The sequence below is a fragment of the Phycodurus eques genome, chromosome 13 (assembly GCF_024500275.1).
Source record: "Phycodurus eques isolate BA_2022a chromosome 13, UOR_Pequ_1.1, whole genome shotgun sequence".
Taxonomy (NCBI): domain Eukaryota; kingdom Metazoa; phylum Chordata; class Actinopteri; order Syngnathiformes; family Syngnathidae; genus Phycodurus; species Phycodurus eques.
Genome location: NC_084537.1, coordinates 21,837,626 through 21,862,295, shown reverse-complemented (window position 1 = coordinate 21,862,295; position 24,670 = coordinate 21,837,626). Strand labels below are relative to the sequence as shown.

Here is a 24,670-nt window from a genome sequence, read left to right as displayed (position 1 = left end):
GGTGCGGCATATTTGACGCGTGGTTGCTTCTCTCACCATGATCTCGCCTTTGTTTTTTTGGGGGGGGGTTTTTTTGCAGGAAAAAGTCCAATTTTCCAGAAGCAATGAAGTGCTTGGGTTGAGAATAGCAATAACACGCTTTCGGAATTGCAGGGCTGAGCGAAAAACTCGGTAAACAAACTGGAAAACAGAAACCCTTTTTTAACGGAGATGTACTGTGAGTCAGCAACAAATGAGCAGATACACTGGTAAAGACAGGACAGTAAATGATGCAAATAAGTCAGCGCCGTTTGTTCTTGACTTCCTCTTTGTCAGACACACTCCTCAATGTCTTTTTGGCCATCGCTGTGGATAATCTGGCCAATGCGCAGGAACTGACGAAGGTTGGATCTTCAACTCTGCATCTCCACATTTGACTGTTCTTTAATTGCCGATGTGGACGGACGGCGCGTCCCTCTAAAATGCAATGACTGCGTCACTTTAATCAAACGACGTGTCTGATCACTTTGCTATAGGATGAAGAGGAGGAAGAGGAGTTCTTCAACCAACGGTATGCCAGAGGCAGAGATGGCTTAATATCTGAGTAAGTTAAGGGTTAATGTAAACATATGACCATGCCGGGATGAGAAGATTTATTTGAAAAAAAATAATAATGGAATTTTCTACATTTGAGATGTTCCAAATGGACCCTGAACACCCCAGTGTCCCACTAGAACTCACTGAATTCTAACAGAATATGGTAATTGAATGACAGGGAGAAAGTAGTAGGGTTCAGCTACAATGACAGTTTCAGTATAAACTGTCTGTGCAATGACTTCTTCAGATTGCTTCGCCACTATTCTGTTGGCTCTTTGCACTGTGATTGGTCATGAACTTCTGGCCTGGCAGTAACCCGGTGGCTCATGATCTCGTCTAGTCACACCGGAAGGTATTTAGTCAGTGTGCGAGGCTCGAGTGGACACTTTGTAAGCGAGAAATCCCAGTAATGATTGCGGCATGACAGAGGAAATACACGATGAAGCTTGTGCCTATTAATAAATCAATCAATCAATAAATCAATACAAATAATACAGTGTCTCATCCGAGCATGGACATGGCTTGCTCAAGGGCTGTGCGCGTTAGTTTTGCCTGTTTTTATTGTAGTGATTCACAAATCAGTACCAAATATTTGTGTGCATCAACAGTATGGAAACTCAAAAGGAGAGCCTTAAGAAAATGTGACATATTCAATGTGATTCGTTTTTTAAAAATAACTTCACATTGATTGATTGGCATTGATTGAACTTGTTTTTACGGTTTAAATAATTTGTTGTTTTTCATTTACTACATGTAGCTGTTGTCTAATACATTATGAAATATTTATATTTTTGATTTTTATTTATTGTAAAAAATAGAAATAGTAGTGAAAGTTGTTTTATGTTATATTTGAATATGTATTTACATTTCCTTTTTGATGTTTTATGACGACGTTTGTTTTAATTTTTTACTGTAATAATTACATAACCCTCTGAATTGAACAATACAAAATGTAAATTAAATATCATTTTGATATTGCAAAAAAAAAGCTAAAGGCTACTTCTGAATTTTTCGTATATACATTTGCAACAGTTAGCATTTTCTTCCTCCTTTTTTTTCTTGTGTTGTAATCAATATTTTCTGAAACCAGTATTTAAAGTCTGCATGTTGATTTTTGCACTGTGTTAAAATAATGTTGTTTATAATTCAGTAAAATTCAAATATTGCAGATTTGTAGGTAATAAAGTATAGAAAAATAATCAAACAAACCCCACTCTAAAGTCAAACAACTACAGTATATCTGCATATACTGGTAAGATTCTCTCACCGTGTCATTTGTTTGTTGGACGTACTGCATAGATGATTTTGCTGTGTTTTAATGTGTTTTGCTGTTCCATCATGTTGTCTCGTTTTATTCCTGTTGTAAAGTGGCACTGGCCAAAATGACATTTGGTCCCCATGGAAATCATTCCACCTTAAATGCTTTGATTATTACGTGGATTAATTGAAATGCATACATCTGCTGTGGTAATTAGAAACATGCCATTAAAACCTGTGTAAACTTGCACATCATTAATTGGGGGGTTGCATTTTGGACTGTGTCACCACTGTTCTGTGTATGTTGTAAAACTAATGTCTTGTTTTCAAATCATCACTCATTTATTACACGGACAACAGAATCAGAATAACAGTAAGTAAAACTGTATGCATCTGTCTTCTGTAAAAATGTCTCCCTCAAACACTTGTTGAGATTCTGTTCTTTAGATTTGACACTATGCTTTTGTGTTAATCCTGCACTTTCCCTTTTGTGGTCTTGTGGGTTTTTCACTTATTATCTCTCAGGTAACCTCATGTTTTCTTCTTTTTTGGATGCCTTTATTCCTTTAGCTTGGACTATTTCACGTATTTTTCCCATTTCTTTTCGAGTCACAGAAAAGGCCTAATCTTTTCTGGCAAGTTTCAGTTGTTCTAGCATTATTTATTATTATTTGTTGGTTTGTTTTATTGCTTATCTGGTATGCTACATGAATATTAGTCTGAATGTGTTTTTTCCACCAGTGAGGCAATAGTTTGACCTTTTGGAAAATGTGCTTGCTTTTAGTGAATCGTGACAAGTCGAATGTATTCTGAAGCCTGTTAGCTTAGCATGGGGAAACAACTAGCGGGACTTCGCTCATTCAAGCAACACATTCTGGTTTTGTTTAGGACTCACCAATAGTGAATTGAGGAAGTCATTCAACGTTAGCAATCATGTAACATTTGCATTTGAGGCAGAATCTGGCTAGCTGTTTCTCCCTACAACTGTTTATGCTGTGCTTGGCTAAGCTATGCTAAGTTTAAGCATTGTAGTTTCAGTAGATAATTGATGTCTTCTCACTCAACTGTCCAAAATGTCAAACTAGTCCTTCAAAATTGTGTTGGTTGCTGCCAAATATCGATACTGTGTTTATTGTGCTCTTTAGTGGCAGAAGAAGACCCTACCTATACAGGAAACGCGCTATCCACCGAGGTCGACCTACGTTCCCCGACGAGGCGGACGGAGCGATGGCAGCCGCGGATGAGCAGCCCCTAAACAGCTCCAACGCCTTCGCCAACCGCCGTGAGAGACGGAGAAAAGTCAACATGTCCGTGTGGGAGCAGAGGGCCAATCAGCTGCGAAAACGCCGCCAGATGGCTAGCAGGGAGGAGCTCTTCAGCGGCCCCGCCGAGGACACCATCGAAACCCCCAGTACCCACCACGTGCCCGCGCTCTCCTCAGAAGCCAGCCCGGCTCACCTGCCCGAGTCCCCCGCGTCCGTGGGGATGCCCTTACCTGAACCGCCAATGTCCATAACTATCCCCATACCTGAACCCCCGGTGGCCGAGCCTTTGGTCAACCTCTCTGAGGAGAAAACGGGTGGCGCTAACCACCGAACGACAGGCGGGGGCCGGCACAGAATGGCCCGCAAGTTCAGACCCAGTCAAGGGCCAGAGGAAGGGGCCAGACACCGACGCCACCGTCACCGCGACACTCGTGCCGAGGCCAAGAGCCTGGACTGTACGCATGCCCCACACGATGTGCCGCTGGTCAAGCGCTCACTCAGTCAGGAGAGGAGGATCCTGGACGAGAGGGAGGAGCATGAGGAGAAAGCTGAGGCAGAGGGCCAGGTCCAGGACAATTCTGGAATGTGTATCGTCAACCCGTATGCAGACATTGGAGAAGATGGAAGGTAGACTGTCAGAAAAAGGGTACCTTTAAAGGGTTTTCTCACTTGTGTGTTACCCCCTTAGGAAATTTTTGACAGTGTAAGGTTTTCAAAAGAAGTCCTTTGATTATATATGTACCAACTTGTATTTGTCTCCTGCCTCAGGATGTCCGATATTCCCGAACCTCCTCAGTGCGAGCGGCTTCTGGATTGTCCAACCATCCCAGTGGAGACGGCTCTGGAGGCCACGGAGTACACCGTATGCACCCTTGAAGCTGAGAAATGTTCGGGCTCCCTCCACCGCGACAAGTCCAATCCAGAAAGATGCGTGGCCATTGAGATGTCCGCACAACCGCTGCTGGAGTTGACACCCATGACAGGTAGTCTCGGACGTTGTCAGGGTGATACAAAGATCCTTGTCACATCAATTCCGACAAAAACTTTCTGGCTTGTAGTGAACAGTAAAGAGTTGGAGGCCTATCATTCTGAGCAGAGAGACAAAGAGGAAGACACAGAAGAAGAGGAACCTCCTATTCCTCCCAAACCTGTAGCTCCGGACAGTATGTTCCTCTTCAAGGCCTCCAACCCGTAAGATAATACAAATTCCCACTTCTTGCATGAAACAAAACGCAACTCCTTGTCATTCCTTTGTTTGGTCCACAGGATCAGAAGGATTTGCCATTACATTGTCACCATACGTTACTTCGAGATGACCATCCTACTCGTGATTGTGGCGAGTAGCATCGCGCTGGCCGCTGAAGACCCCGTGTCCACCAGTTCGGAAAGAAACAAGGTACGAAAAGGTGAATGTGAGTGTGCAGGATTGATTTTCTATATGTGCCCTGCAACCCTAATTATGACTTAAGTGGTGTATGTAGATCACACACACACGCACGCACACACATACACACACTTGTTGCACAATTTACGTCTTGCCCTTCAAACGCTGCAGATACAAGTGCATTAATGATCCTAACTAGCTATAAACCATTACACTAGAAGAAAAAGTACTAAATAAATAAATCACCGTTTTTATGACATCTTACAGAAGCGTAGCATTTTTTCAGCAAGGAAGGGGATGGGAATGCAGACGCCATCATTATTTTCACTGTCATACTAAAAAAAAACAACAACAACAAAAACATCCATGTTTTAACTGGATACAATATACACCAATGAGCTTGTTTGTATTAAAAAAAAAACATGTCTCTGTGCTTTTTAATTCAGGTCCTGCGTTATTTTGATTATGTCTTCACCGGGGTGTTTACCTTTGAAATGATCATCAAGGTAGGCGCCCACCGGCACCATTCATTGCCGGGAAAACGTCACCGTGACGTGATTCAAATTGCGTGTCTGTCTATTGAAGATGATCGATCAGGGCCTCATCCTGCACGACGGCTCCTACTTCCGAGACATGTGGAACATCCTGGACTTCATCGTGGTGGTGGGGGCGCTCATTGCCTTCGCTCTGACGTGAGTCACCCTATCAACGCCCGTCTGCCAGTGACTAACACGCTTGCTGACTCACTGCCAGTCATCAATCACCGTGCACACGAGTTACTGTATATATCACTTTTCACTGCATTGTGCCTCAATGATGCCGGAAACAAAAAAGCTATATTTCTGTTTAATTGTATTGTGTCATGACTTTACACTACAGTCTGTTGTCTCTCAGTGTAACAAATAACCTTTTTGAAGTGTTTTGCCTTTTGTTGTTAATTTCTCTGTTGTGACTTTATAGCTGTGACTCTTCCAGCTCACAGTGTCTCTCTCCTCATGCCTATGCCCTCTTTTTCTCTGTTGTTCCTGTGGATTCTGTCTCTGTGGGGGCAACCAGGAATGTGATGGGGTAAACATTTAATTATGTCACACTAAACTTTCACTGTCATATACCTTGGTTTGCCTTTTTTCCCCCTTTTTGTTTTGGGTTTAAATCGGTTTTCCCTCACTATATCGCAGATTCAGATTTTTTTTTTTTGTCCACATTCATATCGTGCATAATTCACCATATTGTGGGAGTGTATGCTGTAATTTTGTGGGTGGTAAAATACATGCTTCATAACCTAAAACATCAAAACTGTTAAAAACAAATGAAGGGGACATTCATGAAAACATATTACAAGAAATAACATGTACAGTGTACAGTGCGACTCTACATTAATGTATGTTTACGAATTTACAGTAAAAGGTGTTTAAGAGTATAGAAAGTATTTATGAGTATGGTAGAGGTTAATTGGGGTATGGGGAAGCGGTTCATCCAACTTTGTGGTCGCTACTTTGCAGATTTCACTTATTGCGGGGAAGGTCCAGAACTTAACCGCCGTGATAAATGAGGGATTGCTGTTCATCGATACAATTGGTTAATATTATTCCAAAACAGTCTCTGTACAAATAAAGGCCTGCCACTATTGGCAGTTGCGTGAATAGACACCCAAAACTGTCATTCACGCAAAAATCTTGTGCGCTTCATCCATCCATCCATTTTCTGTACCGCTTTATCCTCACTAGGGTCGCGGGCGTACTGGAGCCTATCCTAGCTATCTTCGGGCGAGAGGCGGGGGACACCCTGAACGGGTCGCCAGCCAATCGCAGGGCACATATACACAAATAACCATGCGCGCACACATTCACATCTATGGACAATTTAGAGTCCTCAATTAACCTACCACGCATGTTTTTGGGATGTGGGAGGAAATCGGAGTGCCCGGAGAAAACCCACGCAGGCCAGGAGAACATGTAAACTCCACACAGGCTGTGCCGGGATTTGAACTCCGGTCCTCAGAACTGTGAGGCAGATGTGCTAACCAGTCGTCCACCGTGCCGCCGTTGTGCGCTTCATTGTCTTTAAAATGTGTTTTTATTTTACTCCTGGTATTCATGTTGTGGTGCACTAGTTAAAAACTGCCCAAACTTGACCCTAAAGATCACATTTTGACACATTGAACAGAAACAACAAAGGTCGTGACATCAAGACCATCAAGTCCCTTCGCGTTCTGAGAGTCCTGCGGCCGCTCAAGACCATCAAGAGGCTTCCGAAACTCAAGGTAAACATCTGCGCGCGCCCTCTCTTTAAAAATATAGACTACCTTGATCAACCATTTAGTTTCCTCTCTCTCGTTCTCTCCTCTCTCGCTCTCTTTGCAGGCCGTGTTCGACTGCGTGGTGACGTCCCTGAAGAACGTCTTCAACATCCTCATCGTGTACCAGCTCTTCATGTTCATCTTCGCCGTCATCGCCGTGCAGCTCTTCAAGGGCAAGTTCTTCTACTGCACCGACAGCTCCATGAACACGGAGAAGGAGTGCCAGTAAGTGCACACAACAAGACCACCACTCAAAACCAATTGTCTTTGGTTTGTTTTTGTCTTCATCTTTTAATCGTACAGCATAGCGAATTGAGTTAACGCAACGCTTGTGTGGAATGGAGGAGACAAGCATTGTCAGTGTGACTATAATCGGGGGTTGTTTTGATATGCTTTGTTTTGATATGCCTGGGGGTTGTTTTGATATGCTTTTACGTATCGAACCAGCATTATTAGTCTTTCTCACGATTTATGATACTGATCTCTGAGGATTGTACATTAAAGAAAGTATACATGTGTGCACCACAGAGGCTACTACATCGACTACACCAGAGACAAGAAGGAAGTGAAGAGGAGAGAGTGGAAGCGACACGAATTCCACTACGACAACGTGTGCTGGGCCCTCCTCACTCTCTTCACCGTCTCCACCGGCGAGGGATGGCCTCAGTCAGTGACTTTGGTAGTACAAATGGGACATTGCCTTTTCAAACGAACAATAAACAAGAGTTGGATTTGTCTTCCCTGGCAGGGTGTTGCAGCACTCAACCGACGTGACGGAGGAGAGCATGGGGCCGAGTCGAGGGAACCGCATGGAGATGTCTGTTTTCTACGTGGTGTACTTTGTGGTCTTCCCCTTCTTCTTTGTCAACATATTCGTGGCTCTGATCATCATCACCTTCCAGGAGCAGGGCGACAAGATGATTCAGGAGTGCAGTCTGGAGAAGAATGAGGTGCGGCTCTGTCGCATCACCACACACACACACACACACAGCATCCTAACCGTTTTTGTTTTTTTTAATGTGAGCGACACCACACATGACGCGGGGGGAAAAAAATCCCCATGTGTGTGCTTACTGCTTTTATAGCATTTGGTATAGCCCAGATGATCATCATTGCACACCACACAGGTTTGCCATATGTCTATTTGCAAGCATAAATCTTTAACTAAGTTAACGTTCACAATGTATCAGTCCAACGGTTTTCTGAGCTGATCGGCGAGGAGAAAAAACAAAATCACTTTCCACACTACAAACCACAGGATAATTTTAACCTCAGGATCATTTTAAGATAATCAGTCCTTTGCTGGATTAAAAGGCAATGTGTGTACCACGCCTAAATCTTCAAGCATGCGTTCCTTTTATTTTTTTAATTGAATTTTTTATTTTTTTGTCTCTTTCAGAGGGCCTGCATTGATTTTACCATCAGCGCCAAGCCCATGACGCGCTACATGCCCCAGAACAGGCAAACCTTCCAGTACAAGCTGTGGCACTTTGTGGCCTCGCCCTCTTTCGAGTACACCGTGCTGGTGATGATCGCCCTCAACACGGTGGTCCTCATGATGAAGGTAAAACTTGAGTCAAATTGTATTTCTAATTCCTCAACAGCAGAGAATACAAGTATATAAGAAATGTCTGTTTTGTTTTATTTTTTTTAATTTATAAATAATTTGTGATACTTCATCAATTAAGTGATGTAATATACTGCATATTACAACACAGTTATAATGTGATATACAATATTGTATTATACATTATGATTGTAATATTATATGGGTATATTTTGATATTTGCCAGTATCATGGAATTAGTAAACATTTAGCATTTATTAGACAGACTTTCCAAATCTCTTACTATAAAAATATGCTGTTGTTTTTTTTTTACATATTGAAAATGATACTTTATTAATATCTGTACATGTATATTATAATCATATCATATCGTGAAATAATATAGACTGTGACTGTGACTTGAACAAAATTGTCAGAATCAGTTAATCAAGATTTACGATAAGGAATTTAAAGGATTTGAGAGGAGCCCTTTATGAGTGCAAATGGATTTTCATGCAAATATTTTTGTAATGTATATATATATTTTACAAATGTATAACAATATGTGGCACACAAATATTGGTACATATTGTATTGCAGTGCTATAATAATCAATCATTCACACTGTCATAATTTAACTTATCTCATAATTTAACTTATGTCATAATTTACCAGTATATATATATATATATTATGACATAGTGTATTACAGTGTAATAATTATGTTATTACTCGGGTATATTGTTATGGTTTTGCAGTTTCATGACATAAATCATAATGCACACTCCCAATCCTAGCGAGGAAAAGGGGTACAGAAAATGGATGGATGAATGAGGACTTCAACAACACCCCTGTGTTAATTTGATCATGACATCTTCTATGATGGACATTCACCAATAATTGAAGTCCTTTTTAATTTGTTTCTTCAGTACCACTCGGCCCCCACAGCCTATGACACTGTCCTGAAGCACCTCAACACAGCCTTCACCGTCCTCTTCTCCCTGGAGTGCATTCTCAAGATCATGGCGTTTGGTTTTGTGGTGAGGAAAAACAGGCAATGCCACAAACGTTTCTTGCTGAACTATTAAGTAATGTGTTCGTGTATGATCGTGCCGTCATTTTATTTCCCGCAGAATTATTTCCGAGACACCTGGAATATTTTTGACTTTATCACAGTGCTTGGCAGCATCTCTGAGATCGTTGTGGATTTACAGGTGGAGCAGAAACTCTCAAAATATGTGTACTATTATTGTCAAGGCAGAATTTCGAATAACATCTGTTATGTTCTTCTCCGGTCCAGTCGATGAACAGCATCAACATGAGCTTCCTAAAGCTCTTCCGAACAGCCCGCTTGATCAAGCTGCTGAGGCAGGGTTACACCATTCGCATCCTGCTATGGACCTTCGTTCAGTCTTTCAAGGTCGGAAATCTTTATCTCCCCCAAGAAGCTTATGTATTTGTTTTGTCAGATAGCAAAGCGTAAGGTTTAGGTGGCCAAGTCGCCGTGTTCTAAAGGAGACATAGTATGCATTTGTTTCACCAACATTTTTCAACATTTCTCCAGTGTCTTAATAACGATTATGTGACCCCCAAGGATCAATAATTATATCACACCCTGTTTCTTGTCTTGCTGAAATCAACCTAATTGAGAGGGTCCCCCTTGAGAGAGGGCGCCCCTGTCTAAAAACAAAAGGGGGATTCGTTTTATTTGTGGAGGCATCACTTCAAGACTCAGAGCGTTTCTCATCCAAACAGAACGGAACGTGTTTCCCCTGTGCAAGTAAATTCTGACTGTGCCGTCCACACGAATGCCAACACGGCGTAAAATATAGAAAGTGAAATTATGATAAAAAAGCAAAAACCAAATACAAATAGCGGCATCACAACGGAAAAATAAAGGAGTATAGCGGTTGCATGAGAGAAGTACAATCTATGGTCTAGATCTGTCTAAAGCTCAGTGCAGCTCTGCTTACCATCAGACTTTGAACTGATCGCAGGGGTGTCACACCCACGGGGGTTGTGGGACTTTATGCATGATAGTGTTTCACACAGCACAGGTGGCTGTCACTTGAAAGTGGCTCTGGATCTTTGCTCAGCCTAGCTGCCCATGTCATGGGCAGAGAAACTCGGTGTGGGTGGGGTTATGATGTAAATTTGCTTAAAAGATTTACTTTTTTTTTTTTTTTTATTATTATTATCTGTGAACAAGCCATTAAAAAAATAGTTTTAGCATCATATATATTTCCTTTCAATTTCAATATAAAATTGAATGTGATCATTTCTGGGCTCGGTTTCCAACAGGCACTTCCTTACGTCTGCCTGCTCATCGCCATGCTTTTCTTCATATACGCCATCATCGGAATGCAGGTAAGGTCTCCAGTTTGCTCTCTTCTGTGGAACCTCCGAAATCAAACTAGAGCGCGTCAAAAATTGTCCGGAAGAATAGTATGCCTCAAATTTCAAATCATGTCTGGAGTTCAAACAGTCATCGTGTCCCACATAAGAAACTCTCGTGAGACTTGAGAAGGTTTTTTTCCCCCCGTGATGCCACGACAGAAATTTTGAGGATAACCTACTATCTGCTACCCAGTACAATTGACTAATTATCAATTGCATACAAAATGTATTTTACCAAGCAGATGCCAGCCAAAATGTCGCTTAAAGCATAATGCCTAGTGACAGTTGTATGGCAAGTGTGAATTTTAAGATGCTACTTAAAACATTGTCTGTACAAATCAGGGAACAAGTTAATAAAGGTTTTACAATAGATCACATTATTTATTATTATTTCCTCTGGGAATTCTTTTAATTAGAGCAACTTGGAAGTCAACAAGCATTACACAGCGGACTGGTACCGTACTGTATTTTGTTGTTATGGTGTAACAATGATATCGCGTGTGTTCCGCAGGTGTTTGGAAACATCAAGCTGAATGACGAGAGCCACATCAATCAGCACAACAACTTTAAGACTTTTTTCGGCGCGCTCATGCTGCTTTTCAGGTGGGCCTCACGCAGCGTTAGCTAGCGCATGTTGATGTTCACTGTCATGCAAATAAGCCGCTCGCTGGTGTTTAAACCGTCAGGAGTGCGACGGGGGAGTCCTGGCAGGAGATCATGCTTTCCTGTCTGTCGGGTCAGGGGTGCGAGCCCGACCCATCCATCGCCCCCTTCACCTTGTCTCCGAACCACGAGGGGGGCTGCGGCACCGACTTTGCATACTGCTACTTTGTCTCCTTCATCTTCTTCAGCTCCTTCCTGGTCAGCAGTCAAACCATACTTAAATGATGACGTTTTTCTCGGGTTTTTAAATGCACTTTGTCACTTGTAGATGTTGAATTTGTTCGTGGCTGTCATTATGGATAACTTTGAGTACCTGACACGAGACTCCTCAATCCTCGGACCGCATCACCTGGACGAGTTTGTCAGGATCTGGGGAGAATACGATCGTCTGGCATGGTGAGAGTCGATCACAATTCCTTTCTCTTTTTTTTTCCAGCCAGTTTAGTCAGTCAATTAAAGGCCAAATTCAGGAAAATTATTTTTAACTTTCCCCCTCTTCCTACTATTTCTTTTAAAGAAGCATTACAAATCAGTAAAATACTTTCTTCTTATTATTTATTTACTTGTTTATATTTTTGGTATTTTTCATTTTAATTTGTAATCTTTTTTTATGTTACAATTGAGTCAAATGCTTTTTTTTTTTAGTTATGCTTTTTATTTTTATATAAATAAAATTATATCATGAAGGCCAAATCCAATGAGTTATTTCAACTTTCTTTGTAATGAGTTATTTACTTAATTGTATATTTTTCCTCAATCTAATGAGATACAATACCAGAGCTAAGATTTAAACTCGAAATAAAATCTTTCAGAAGGCTTTTTTTTTTATATTGCATCTCTCAGTACTCAGGACTTTGATCAAATTGGTTAATTATTGATATTAAAAAAATGTTTTAACAGCATGGCCCTCTACACTACTGAGTATAACTGTACCAGTATTGCCATAATTGCTCTCTGTTTCTCCAGGAGAGGGTAGCAGATAACCAAAGAAACGATACCGAATAGTGATGCCTTCAAACTCGCATCAAAGTCACTGAAATTGCACTTATTTTCTTTTTCTGTTCTTCTTCTTGCATATTGCACCATGAAGTGGGCGCATCCACTACACCGCCATGTATGAGATGTTAACACACATGTCTCCTCCCCTGGGCCTGGGCAAAAAATGCCCTGCCAAGATCGCTTATAAGGTAACAAGAGTGAATAGGAAGGCTTTTAAGGCACAAAGCAGGTATAATGCCATCGTTTCTTTTATTGTCACACAGAGGCTGGTGCTGATGAACATGCCGGTGGACGAGGACATGACGGTGCACTTCACCTCCACGCTCTTGTCGCTCATACGCACGGCACTGGACATCAAAATAGCCCGAGGTAAGGATCAGATGCATTTGCGCTTTGTCTGTGTGGGCTGGGCAAACTTTGACAAGAGCCACATTTAATTTATAAAAGATGGGTCAGGTCATTCATATATTAAGGCAAAACAAGTTAAAATGTGTGTGCAAAATATTTATTTATTTTAAATATTTTATTCCCATTTTTAGTTGTTATTTATAATAGATTTTATTATTATTAAATTATTTAACCAATGATTTAATTTAAAAAAATAATAAATAAATGTTGAATGTCAACGTAAAATTATTTATTTTACTTATAAAAGTATTTTATTTACAATCATTTTTTTTAAAAATGAATGAGATACATGGATAACAAAAAATATAACATTAACAAATACATTTTAACAAACCAATTTTGGGGGGGAGGAAATAATGCTGAACTAATGCAAGAAATATAACAGGACTCCTGTACAGCTTGACAAACGAGATACAAGAGCTGTATCAAAAAAAAATTAAAAATGCAAAAAAAAAAAAAAAAGCTTATCTTAACTAACAGTATTAAATTTACCATAGTAGATTATAATGTCTTTAGTCTTGATAAAGAAGCAGTGTGTGTGTGTGTGTGTGTGTGTGTGTGTGTGTGTGTGTGTGTGTGTGTGTGTGTGTGTCACAGGTGGCGAGGACCGCATCGCCTTGGATGTGGAACTGCAAAAGGAGATCAGCATCATCTGGCCCTACCTGCCCCAGAAGAACCTGGACCTTCTGGTTCCCATCAACAAAGGTGAGGCCTCTGCGCTGATGGCCAAGCAGCTGTGTTAGAGTTAACATTAGCATTGACTTGACTGGCTTTTGCAGACACGGACATGACGGTGGGGAAGATCTACGCCTCCATGATGATCATGGACTACTTCAAGCAGAACAAGGCCAAGAAGCTGCGGCAACAGCTGGAAGCTCAGGTCAGACCGACGAGATTGTGACTTTTACAACTGTATTTCAAAATCAAATACAAATAAAGATTTTCTTGTTGTTTTTACATTTAGAAGAGCAACCTGATCTTCAAGCGTCTGGATGCGTCCACCCTCCCTGAGGACATTCTGTCCAACGCGCAGCCTCTGGCCATGATGGCCCACAGCGCTGGATCCGCCCTGTCAGTTTATTTCTGCTTTAATTGCACATGTATGCACCTTTTTATTATTATTATTATTTATATGCCCATTCCCCATGCAGGACACGAGGGGGTTTTGTGGCCTTGAGTCCCATTTCACCACAGGAGCTGTTTCTGCAGTCCATAAACTCAGACACGGATGCTGGTCAACAACAGAACCTGGTAAGCAAAGAGTAAATGTTCAGATTGTACGTGTGATGATGACCGCAAACGTTTTTCACTTACACTAGAGTGGAACCTCCAGAGTTGACAAAGTTAGAGTTCAACTCAATTTTTGTGGACAAATATGCCTCAGAATCCCCCCAAAATGTTATCGTCATGCAAATTCAGCTCAGGGGGAATCTACACTGTAAAAATCCAAAATCTTACCTTGTGATTTTAACTTATTTCTAGTAAAAACATCTTAATGTACTGATTCTAAGACAGTTTTGACTTATAGTCGACTTTTTCAGCAAGCGAAAAAGAGGTCCATTTTATCATTTTAAAAATAATAATCTTCGATGTCCTTTCACCTGGTTTGCGAGATAATTTGGGTTGAAAATGCCCAGAATGTCCTTTTTCAAGCTATTCTTTTTCACCTGGCAGTTGAGATTTCTCATTAATATGTGACATGTGGAAAAGTTTTTGTCTGATTGGATCGCTCATCTTCTCAATTTAAATATAGAAAACAACTTCACTCTGATTGACCGTTGGCAATATTTCGGTGGCCAAACATCCATTGTGAACCCGCGATTGGATCATTCGATGTGGGGTCTTACTATCATCGCGAAGCAGAATTTACCAAGCGTTATTACTCACAACCCCACATTTATATAAATAAGCAATGTTTTGAGACAAATATAAAAAAAGTGTGATTTTTATTTTTATTTTTCAGCATTAAAATTGCTGAGTTGAAGTTCTGGTCCATGCAGTTTTACTGAATTTTGGTCACAGTATATCGTACAATGTTTAGCTTATTTTTACACTTGTATGTTTCCAAAGGTTTCAATGTTAATTTAAAAATTGCTTGTAGATTTAATAAAGAGTTTATGATGGTGACAATTGAATGAAAATGACTTCATGTTCACATTTTGGATGAGAAAAATTGTTTTAAAAGTAAAACCAACTGGAAGTCAACCAGCATAATTGAACGGACTTTGTTTCCACTTTGGAGGTTCCACAAAACCTGGACAAAATAACAAGGACACATTTCTATTGTAATCTTGTAGAAATTCTTCCCATAAGAGGAAAATCTGTTAGTCACAGTCCACATTTTCTTCCATTTTTACTTTCAATGTGTCCCAATACGTTTGTCCCTGCACTGTAGTTTCCATTCAAGAAAGCATTCCACACTTGCAATTCCTTGTCACTGGCTGCATTAATTCCAAACTACTTTCTCACGCCATGGTAGAACATTTCTTCTGGAGTCTTCTACTGTAGTGGGAGAAAAGTCTGTTGTTCATGTCAGTTATCTCCACACTGTCAGGTTTAGTGGGTTACAGATGAGAGGAGCTTGTTGGCGCTGTGGACGGATGTCCTTTTGTGTGTGTGTGTGTGTGTGTGTGTGTGTGGCTCTCAAGCATGACGGCTCAAATATGGATCCCATCTTTCCCTGTGACGCATCTCTCTTCCTGTCGTTAACTCGCCTGTTCCCCGGCTGGACTAAAGCGCCGGTGATAGTGGCGCGATAGATGATCGAGGCAGGTCCTCCTCCTCTGTCTTTGCTCACCCAGGTGGGCGAGTGCCGTTCGGGGATTCCACTAGGGAGGGGCCTGTGCGTGCGGGCCTCCTCCGTGCCGCGCCTGGCTGTAGAGTGGCAGGTACACACTTCCTGCATGATACGGTCTCCTATGTGTGCTGGACTTTCCCCAGCGGCTGCATGGGCGACATTGCGACAGTACTTTTTTGTCCTTATGGGCCACTCCAACAAGTGCAAGTTTTTGACTTTGATGCTTTGGAATTCTGATGAAGGCTTACCGGTAATTGTCAGAAACGTGGCTGTGGGTCACTGCTCTCCTAAAGTCAGGAGGGGGCTGCATGGTTCCTATGGATGCTTGGACGCTTTTGGAATTTCTAATGTCTTACAGGTCTGAAAAGTTGTTACAGTATTTTCTTTGGAGGGTACTGAACCACATTATGTTTCATTAAAGCATAACTACATATATTGTGATAAAGTAATGTCATACTTATCATGGACATCTTCATCAAAATGTGTGGTTGGTTGTTTTTTTTTTTTTGTTTTTTTTATCACAGCTGTAAGGGTAAACAATTGCTGGAAAATGTCTCCTAAAAGTGGACAAAATGATCCCAGTAAAAAAAAAAAAAAAAAAATTTTTTTAAATGGATATCTGATATAATTGTTTGTTGGTTAGATGGAGCAGTAACACAAACCATATTAACATAACATAAACAAAAATGTTATATTTTCCTTTCATTTTTTGTCTTCCTTTCCTATTTGGAAAAACACCATTGTGTTTTTTTATAGCATAATACAATTGTATTTTGTTGTGTTTAAAAAAAAGGGTACTTTTTAAGATGTTTTTAAAACAAAAGCAATTGGTGGATGAATTGCAATGTATTGTGATAAAGTAAAACAAATCTTCTGAAAAAAAATTTGAATAACTGATTAATTTAATTTATTGTAACTAAAGTAACCAATATTAATATTTTTGTAATGAATAAAAACAATTATGAATTTAAACTAGGTCTACTGTGACAGAGTACAAATAACATCATATTTTTTAATAATGATATAACTAAATTGCTTCATTTTAATATCTGAAAAGGTGCATGAACCCAGAGGCTTAACCTTTCTTACTGAAGCATGCAGATGAAAGCTCCTAACTTTAATGATCTGAATATAATGTGGGTCTTTTTCATGTTTTTTTTTTTTTTATTATCCAGACGGAGGGTGCCGGTGGATCAATGAAGCGTTCCGCCTCTTCCGCATCAGACCAGCACGTCAACGGTCTTTGGCCGGAAGAGAAAAGTCCCGAGCGCTTTTATCGACCTCGTCACAAGAGCTACAAGGCGGCAGGTCAGCCAGCAAATCGCATTGTCCGCCATCTGTCGTCTGCCATATTTTTAGTACAGGGGCTGATCATCGTCATTTCCGTCTCTCTGGCCAGTGTCTCGGTCCGAGCACTGGCAGCGGGGCGAGCGGGACCGAGGCCGGTCCAAGGAGCGTTGCCACCTTCTCTCTCCGGGCGCGTCGCGCTGCAACTCGGAGGAGCGCAGCTTGCAGCCGTCGCGTTCCTCCAGCGTGGAGAGGACACGGCACCGAGACAAACAGGTACAAAATAAATAGATAATGTTGTTGATAACCAGGCAAAAACGGATTGGGACAGCTGGCAATTTTCAGATAGAAAGTGGTCAAGTCCAACCCCTGATCGATTCATTAATCGATTGCTCAGTAGTACGGTAATGGCGACCATTTTATTGACGACTGAATGGGCCGCAATGTGTTAAGCGCCGCTCTACCACTTGCTTACCACAGCATGACTGACTGACTGATTGTTGTTCGAACCATCCTTAGGGTAACAGCTCAGACAGTCCCGTGCCCTCCACATCGGAATCCAGCACCCCCAGTGTCCGACGACCTTCATCGCAGACCCCCACCCGCTCTCGTCCTCACATCTCCTACTCACCGCTCGTGTGTCGCGCCGACCCTTCCGTCGGCGAGGACGACGAGACAGAGACCGCCGGGGGGGACCGGGAGGCCGTCGGCGACGAGCGAGGGGGCGAGGCGGGCCTGCACCCGTCGCCTCTACGGCGCTTCCCCTCCGAGCCCTTCCTGGCCTCGCAGGAAGAGGACCACAGCCCCGATCCCACCGGCCCCATGGAGACGTTGACCTTCGAGGCGGCCGTGGCCTGCAGCCTGGGACGCTCAAACACCGTCAGCTCTGCCCGCCCGCGCTTGCGGACCGGCTGGCAGGTCCCCAACGGACACTTTCGCAAGCGTCTGGCGCAGACGGCCTCAGTGGCGGGCAACGACCCGCTCAGCGACACCGAGGAGGATGACCGCTGCTAGGGACAAAGACACAGCGACTCTTTGCTGTCAATATTTTAAAACACAAGCTGACAGCAACAAAGAAAAACTTCTTCCTGAAACTGTCCTTGCCAATTCACATCAAACAATTACTATTTAAAAAGCACAAAAAAAAAAAAAAAGCACAAAAAAAAAAAAAAAAAAAGGTCTACTTCCTGCCTTCTACTTGATGAGAGAGGAACAATTGTTCATTGGAAGCAGCCACAGGATGAAAGGATAGTAAAGTGGGGTAAACACATATGATTTTTGTTCATAAATAGTAAACGTATTTAACATTTAGAATTGTCGGCCCCGACCGTTTTCCCAGCAGCTTGGGGAGAAAATCCACTCAGCCCGATTGTACAGTAGTTAACGCGTGTACCCTGCTTAAAAATACAGTACTGGGCAAAAGTTGAAATAGCGCATTAGCCTCATTTCACACAGCAACACGGTATCCCACGACTTTGTTCTGCCGTGGTGCATGGGCCTCGGAAAAACCTATAACATTTTGGTGAGGGTCTGGATAAAGGTCCGGCTACTATTTTCGACACATTTTAAAGCATCAATGGAGCAGTCCACCCCCAAGAATCATAATGGCACCTCCCGTCTGTTTGCCATGCTCCGCGAACCAGAAGGCGGCCAAACTCACAAATGGACAACAGATTAATTTTTTTGTTAGTTTCGTTTTTCATTTTTGTTGGTTTTGGTGGAGGTTTATGCTCAATCTACTGACATTGTACCAATACAATATGGTCATTATAGCATTTATAAACAGGAAACCTAATGGCGACCTCAGACTTTTCCACAGTACTGTACAATGAATCAAATGATAGCCATTAGATGATTTAGTGTTGCTCATTGCAGTGTTTAAGTTTAGTGTGAATATGTAACTACATTTTCCTATCAATGACTTTTCTGTAAATACATTGTGACCATCACAGCATCCACACAAAGAAACTAACAACTTTTCCAAGTATGGATCACCGAACGACAGTAGTGCTGGATTTTATTTATTTATATTTTTTAAATACACTATGAATGGATCTGCATGGGGGGGGGGGGTCATTTTTCCCCCCCCATCTAATTCATTACTTGTGAGATAAGAATGCACCTGTAGAATAATAGAAAACACGCTTCTTTGTCATTTCAACCAGCTAAATTAACCTTTAAAATCTTTCTTCTATATCATTCCTGTTTAATGTTTTTGCCAGTCGACAGACACCCTTTACAGATGGGAGCAATGTAATCTATCAGGAACACCATCGACACTTTATATCAGTTGATCATTTTTTACCTTGTGAATATTCAAAATAGAAACCAGTGCAGACAGTGACTGTAGAGACACATCACTACACGTTTCTCTACTACTTACTAATAATGTACAGAGGCTCTTTGTAACGTTTAGGAGAAAATAAATAAATCGTAAAAAGGCTGGTAAGCTTTAGAAGTCAAAGCTTTATTTTGAATGGTCGCTAAAGATTTGCGTGTTTGTTCAAATTGCCCGAACAAACACAAATCTGTGACAATCACGAACCCCACCCCCCCAAAAAAGATTTGTTTCATGAGTTCCTGGAAAGAAAATACAAACAAAATTTGTAAGTGTATAATAGCTGTATATACAAATAAATGTGTCCCAACTCCACACTGTTATTGAGTGTGCATTTATTGAGCTCTACACAACTGAACAACTCATTCAAAACATTCGTTTTTATAAATGTGACTCTAACACCAGCGATTTCTCTAAATCAAGTTAAAAGTTTATGGTGGAGCTAAAACAGGGTAAATATTAAGTAATATTGTAATGGTCTTCAAAGACAAACTATTCCCGACTACAATGAACGCGTCACGAGATGCAAACGTAGCTCATGGAAAAAAATCAGTTATGGTTAATAATAAACAACGTGATCAGAAATCAGAACGACGCGTAATCTACATTCGTAAATGCGAGTTTATGCCTTTTGGGGCATAAAAGGACGTGTCACTCATTTCCATTCTGGTGTAATTGGAATAAGGGGCGGGACTTTGATATTGTTTTGGATGTAATGAAACGAGCCAATGGGCTCAAAGAGTTTTGTCATGACGTCATAACCAAACGACACTCAACATGTCGGTGTAAAGATTAAGAAGCGGCTAGCGAGACAGGATAGCTTGGAAACTGTTTAAATGTTACTCGTGGCGGATAAACCACGAAAATGGCGCTTATGTCGGAGTTCGAGACGGTTTAGTTGAAGTGTGGGCACCGCTTTTGTCGTGGATATTTTTTTTTGTACAACATTCCGTACTAGCGAGGAAATGAGGAAGTCGCCCAGCTGCTGGACGACTCGAGCTGGTTAGCTGTTAGCAGGAGTTCTTTGTTTTTTGGATTCGAGGCGGAGCTTTGGTGTAAACATGAGCTGAAACTGAGTGTCATCAAACATGCCGTCTTCACAGTGAAGATACTTGTTTAGTGTGTGTGACATCACCATAGAACAACAAGAAAGCCATCGTGGGCGTCAGTTGTAGCGTTTATTTCAAGATATTCTGTTTGGGAAGGGCACTAAACAAAGGGGCTACCCAAAAAAAAAAAAAATGGGCAACTGTCTGAAGTCGCCAACGTCGGACGACATCTCTCTGCTTCATGAGTCCCAGTCTGACAGGGCGAGCGTCGGGGACGGGACGGATCCAGACCTTGAACCACCTCCCCCTTACCAGGTGAGCACACAACAACAAACACCAACTCGGACTTGAATCAATCAAAAATAACTTTATTATGACTGTTGAGACGTAAAAGCCTTTTCACAGTGATGTCACACGTACTTCCGGGTGGCAAGGGACCAGAATGGATACTATAGTGCTTAATGTTGTTACACTTTGTTTGGAATCACACTTTCACCATGTGACTGGCTTTTCAAGATTGTCAACAGTCGTCAGTAAGCGTAAGCTTGACTCGTCTGACCACCACAAAAACCAGTTAGGGAAATGTTTGCCGTCTCTGTGCGCCAACAGGAGCAGGCCCACATACCCATGTACCATCCCACGCCCAGTCAGGCCCGTCTGGCCACCCAGCTGACGGAGGAGGAGCAGATCCGTATCGCCCAGCGCATCGGACTGATCCAGCACCTGCCCAAGGGCGTGTACGACAGCGGCCAAGATGGCGCAGAGAAGAAGATCCGAGAGTAAGTATTGTGAATTATGACTCATTAATAATATCACATGCAGGTGTGGCGCCTTGTCCTCTTTCAGCAGGTCTGAAACTTACAGAAAAAACACATATCGGCTAATTAATGTGACAAATTTGAGTAACAGACAAATTACTTTTTCATACTATTTTAATTAGTTTATATTGTCATTTTTGTTTGGCAGGTGTGTGATCTGCATGCTGGACTTTGTGTACGGCGACCCGGTGCGGTTCCTGCCTTGCATGCACATCTACCACATGGACTGCATAGACGACTGGCTCATGAGGTCCTTCACCTGCCCGTCCTGCATGGAGCCCGTCGACGCTGCCCTGCTCTCCACCTACGAGACCAACTGACGCACTCCTCCTTCCCCGTCAGCTCGCCTTACACGTGACCACTGTGGGTTTAGCTTAAAAACAACAAAGAAAAGGTTGGCTGTCGTCTTGCACTTTGAAAAAGATGTTGTTCGAACACCTCCCATGTGTTGCTAAGAACGTTTCAGTCAACTATGTAGCGGAGATCTGTGTGTGTTTGTGTCTGTATGTGTGTCCACTTGAGCAGGTCTCAGTGGTCACCTCACTCTTAAATTATTCACCCAAAATCTTAAAGCGTATCACTAGAGCTCACACTTTATTAGCAGTTGCCTAATGCTATACTTTACATATTTATGCATCTTGATTGACTATTGTGTGTGTGTGTGTGTGTGTGTGCGTGCGTGCGTGCGTGCATGCGTGCGTGTGTCTGTCTGTCTGTCTGTCATTCACTGGCAAGAGCCAGTATGAATGTTTTTAGTTGGAATGAACATGGTGTATGTAACATACTTTTATGTGAAGCCCCCTGGCTCACCTCATACATATTCAATACAGTAATCCTCACTATATCGCGGTTCACTTATTGCAGATTCAGTGCATTACAGATTTTTTGGGGGGGGTAAGTACAGTGCAGTTACTCACCTGCACATCTTTGGTTCATTTAGCATTGCTGGCTAATTGACTATAATGTGGCAGCAATGATTGACGTAAGAACAAATGGGTGTCTTTACTTTGGAGACAAAGAAGCCTAATTGAGCAGTTTCAAATCAAACATTTGGTAACCTACCAAGTTGCTTTGTAATACAGTGAACACTTAGCAAATGCCCACACTCATAACAATATGGAAGTTCTTGGTTGGGCCAACAATATGGAACAAATGCAAGTAAAGAGGAATGTTTAGCTTGATTTTCTCCAACATTTTAGTTAAAAAGAGCACTGCAAGGAATTGTGGGAAGCAGCAGCAAGCCCCATGATGCTTTGCGCTGCCTACAATGCAGAGACTGTCATTATGAGGCACATTGTCTGAAAAAAGAAAATCCGCAATGCACTGAATCCGTGATAGGTGAACCGCGATATAGCAAGGGAGCACTGTTACATATAGTATTGTGTATTATTATTATTAATTCCATGAGGGAAATAAACCGGTAATAACTGCACTCAAGAAAGTGCGCGCACAGACATAAAATACTTAAATGTGCATTTGTACTCTAACACTAACCAAAACAGCAGCACCTACTAAGACACTTAAGCAGTCCCTCAAATGAATTCAAGTGTGGACAATTTTGAAAGAAAGATGATCTTGCATTATGTGGAGACGACGACTTCAGTGTTCCAGTAGACCCTGACACGTGGTCGCTCCACAATGTTTGTTCCGCTCACTCTCCCTTGATTATTTTTCCATAGTCCTCCTCATGCTTTTCTGTTAAACTCCACTTTGACTTCACGTAAAATTGTTTTAATGTTATTTCCAAAATACCTTTTGCCATCTGCAGTTCAATAAATAAACACCGCTACCCCCTACAAAAACTAAAGCATAAGCAGAGCTTGGAAAGTACACGGGAAATATATTACATCTTGAGCTTAAAATGCTGTATGATGTAAAATAAGCAGAATTTTTAAAATAGCTGATGTGTGTGCACGCACAGCAGGAGGTCAGCTAGTGTAAAGGGCTCAGGCGGATTGTGACATGCAATCCACGGATTTGCACTTTAGAACAGTGTATAAAAACATATCATTAATATATGTAGACCTTATAATAACCTTGCACTATCAACTTTGTTACTGTTCTCTCAGCCCCGCTTGTGTGCGGACAGAGGTTTGCTCTCGTCCCGTCAATCTCCGCTTCCTAGAACTACGAATGAATGAGTGGCAGTTTGGATTCACTCGCGTGTCCGCTTGAAAAAAAGAATCCCGCATCATAATTTTTTGCATTTCGGAGTACATATTTTATTCTGACAAGAGCTGCAATGCTGTGTGTACTTACGCCGCCATTTTGACTTACTGCGCATGCGCATACACGCAGTTGTAGCCACAGTTTTACCCGGTCACGTACTCTTTTCCGAGATGATAATCTCTGCGGAACGAGGCATCTGATGGCCGTGAGGAGCTTCACGATTGTTCATGGTAGACCGCAACCGCAGCAGATGAATTGGATAAAGTTATGCAAGATTCATTTAAAACATCGTGACAGATAATTGATGAGTGCTAGCCAGCTAACTAGAACTAGCTGGCTTAGTAGTAGCAGATGTTGCCAGCCAGCATGGATTTACGCATTTTACGGCACCGGCATATAATGGACCACGGCCACCATGAGGTGAGGGATCCTGGTTAAAGTAAGCCATTTTAAACTTAAAAGAAGCGTTTTGGCAACAGCTTTTTTGGGAGGGAAAAGCGGTTGACAAACACGTTGCCTTCTCTGTTGTAGCAACAAAATCTGCGACAGCCCCCACCCAAAAAAAACAAATAATAAACTGCTACCAAGGTCTTCACCAGGGGGCAATCGATAGTTTTCAAGTGATCAAGTTGGATTTTTAATTTGTTGGGCAACGTCTTCATTCTGTAACAGTTCAAGGAGTAACGATTTGATTGTGATTCGCTAATCATTCGTTACTGTCAATGCGTATAGCGAATGGGGATTCCGACGGCGAGTCCGAGCACAACCGGTAACAATATAAAATATTATTCAATGAACCATGTTTTGGTTACAGCAGGTTATCATTCAAAGGGGGTAGCGTGACATTTTCTTACTTTTACTATTTTTTTGGGTTGCATTTAGGGTAGTTGAGACGCAGGAACGCCTCACTGCGCAAACCTCTGTTCAAACCCAAATTGTGTTAATTACAAAAATAGTTTTTATATCATGTTTTTTTTTCCCCCTTTGCAGTGTTGTAAACACAATCTGAACGTGGTGTTTCCTGTAATCCTGTTTTATTTCTTATGTTTGTGTTTGTTTGTTGGAACAAGGGCAAACTAGCCCTTGTGTGTAAAGAAGAAAATACAATAAATTTGGAAAGACCTTCCTTGGTATGATTCGTGTCATTGATACGTCCTCTAATAATCTTTAAGCCAAAGAAAGCTCTACGTAAATATAAAAATACCTGCATTCACCAACATTTCAATAGGTGCACAGTTCAATGAAATCAATGCAACAGCTGTATCAGAAATACAGTACTTTGTTTTTAATGACAAAAATGTAAAACAGTATTTGTTTTATTTTTATTTTTTTTATTTGTATTAATTTATGTTCACGTATTTTTCTGTTTTTATTTTGTTTTTATATTTAAAATACCTATATTCTCTATTGGATGTTTA

At 41.5% G+C, this 24,670-nt stretch overlaps 2 protein-coding genes across 2 annotated transcripts in view; both read left to right on the top strand.

The window, feature by feature from the left end:
• Positions 1–19,456, top strand: part of LOC133411137 (voltage-dependent R-type calcium channel subunit alpha-1E-like) — a 42,531-nt gene extending 23,075 nt beyond the window's left edge. The window contains exons 17-46 of the mRNA XM_061693064.1: positions 316–383; positions 516–583; positions 2,979–3,725; positions 3,867–4,081; positions 4,157–4,289; positions 4,365–4,494; positions 4,929–4,988; positions 5,068–5,174; positions 5,539–5,550; positions 6,649–6,745; positions 6,846–7,006; positions 7,310–7,447; positions 7,530–7,731; positions 8,181–8,345; positions 9,257–9,367; positions 9,461–9,541; positions 9,628–9,747; positions 10,629–10,694; positions 11,236–11,327; positions 11,411–11,585; positions 11,656–11,783; positions 12,478–12,574; positions 12,650–12,755; positions 13,392–13,499; positions 13,574–13,674; positions 13,759–13,865; positions 13,946–14,045; positions 16,767–16,899; positions 16,991–17,154; positions 17,398–19,456. Coding sequence (XP_061549048.1) covers positions 316–383; positions 516–583; positions 2,979–3,725; positions 3,867–4,081; positions 4,157–4,289; positions 4,365–4,494; positions 4,929–4,988; positions 5,068–5,174; positions 5,539–5,550; positions 6,649–6,745; positions 6,846–7,006; positions 7,310–7,447; positions 7,530–7,731; positions 8,181–8,345; positions 9,257–9,367; positions 9,461–9,541; positions 9,628–9,747; positions 10,629–10,694; positions 11,236–11,327; positions 11,411–11,585; positions 11,656–11,783; positions 12,478–12,574; positions 12,650–12,755; positions 13,392–13,499; positions 13,574–13,674; positions 13,759–13,865; positions 13,946–14,045; positions 16,767–16,899; positions 16,991–17,154; positions 17,398–17,892 — 4,487 coding nt within the window. The 3' untranslated portion in view covers positions 17,893–19,456. The remainder of the gene's footprint in view (positions 1–315; positions 384–515; positions 584–2,978; positions 3,726–3,866; positions 4,082–4,156; positions 4,290–4,364; positions 4,495–4,928; positions 4,989–5,067; positions 5,175–5,538; positions 5,551–6,648; positions 6,746–6,845; positions 7,007–7,309; positions 7,448–7,529; positions 7,732–8,180; positions 8,346–9,256; positions 9,368–9,460; positions 9,542–9,627; positions 9,748–10,628; positions 10,695–11,235; positions 11,328–11,410; positions 11,586–11,655; positions 11,784–12,477; positions 12,575–12,649; positions 12,756–13,391; positions 13,500–13,573; positions 13,675–13,758; positions 13,866–13,945; positions 14,046–16,766; positions 16,900–16,990; positions 17,155–17,397) is intronic.
• Positions 19,457–19,985: 529 nt separating this feature from the next.
• Positions 19,986–24,378, top strand: LOC133412079 (RING finger protein 11-like). Its single transcript, XM_061695127.1, has 3 exons — positions 19,986–20,580; positions 20,875–21,044; positions 21,232–24,378. Exons 1-3 carry the CDS (start codon positions 20,458–20,460, stop codon positions 21,401–21,403), a joined length of 465 nt encoding a protein of 154 aa, XP_061551111.1. The 5' UTR covers positions 19,986–20,457; the 3' UTR covers positions 21,404–24,378.
• Positions 24,379–24,670: the final 292 nt, after the last annotated feature.

Coding starts and splice junctions, on each gene's coding strand:
- LOC133412079 (XM_061695127.1), top strand. CDS start 20,458: ATGGGCAACTGTCTGAAGTCGCCAACGTCGGACGACATCTCTCTGCTT. Junction 20,581..20,874: donor AACCACCTCCCCCTTACCAG/GTGAGCACACAA, acceptor GTGCGCCAACAG/GAGCAGGCCCACATACCCAT. Junction 21,045..21,231: donor GCAGAGAAGAAGATCCGAGA/GTAAGTATTGTG, acceptor TTTGTTTGGCAG/GTGTGTGATCTGCATGCTGG.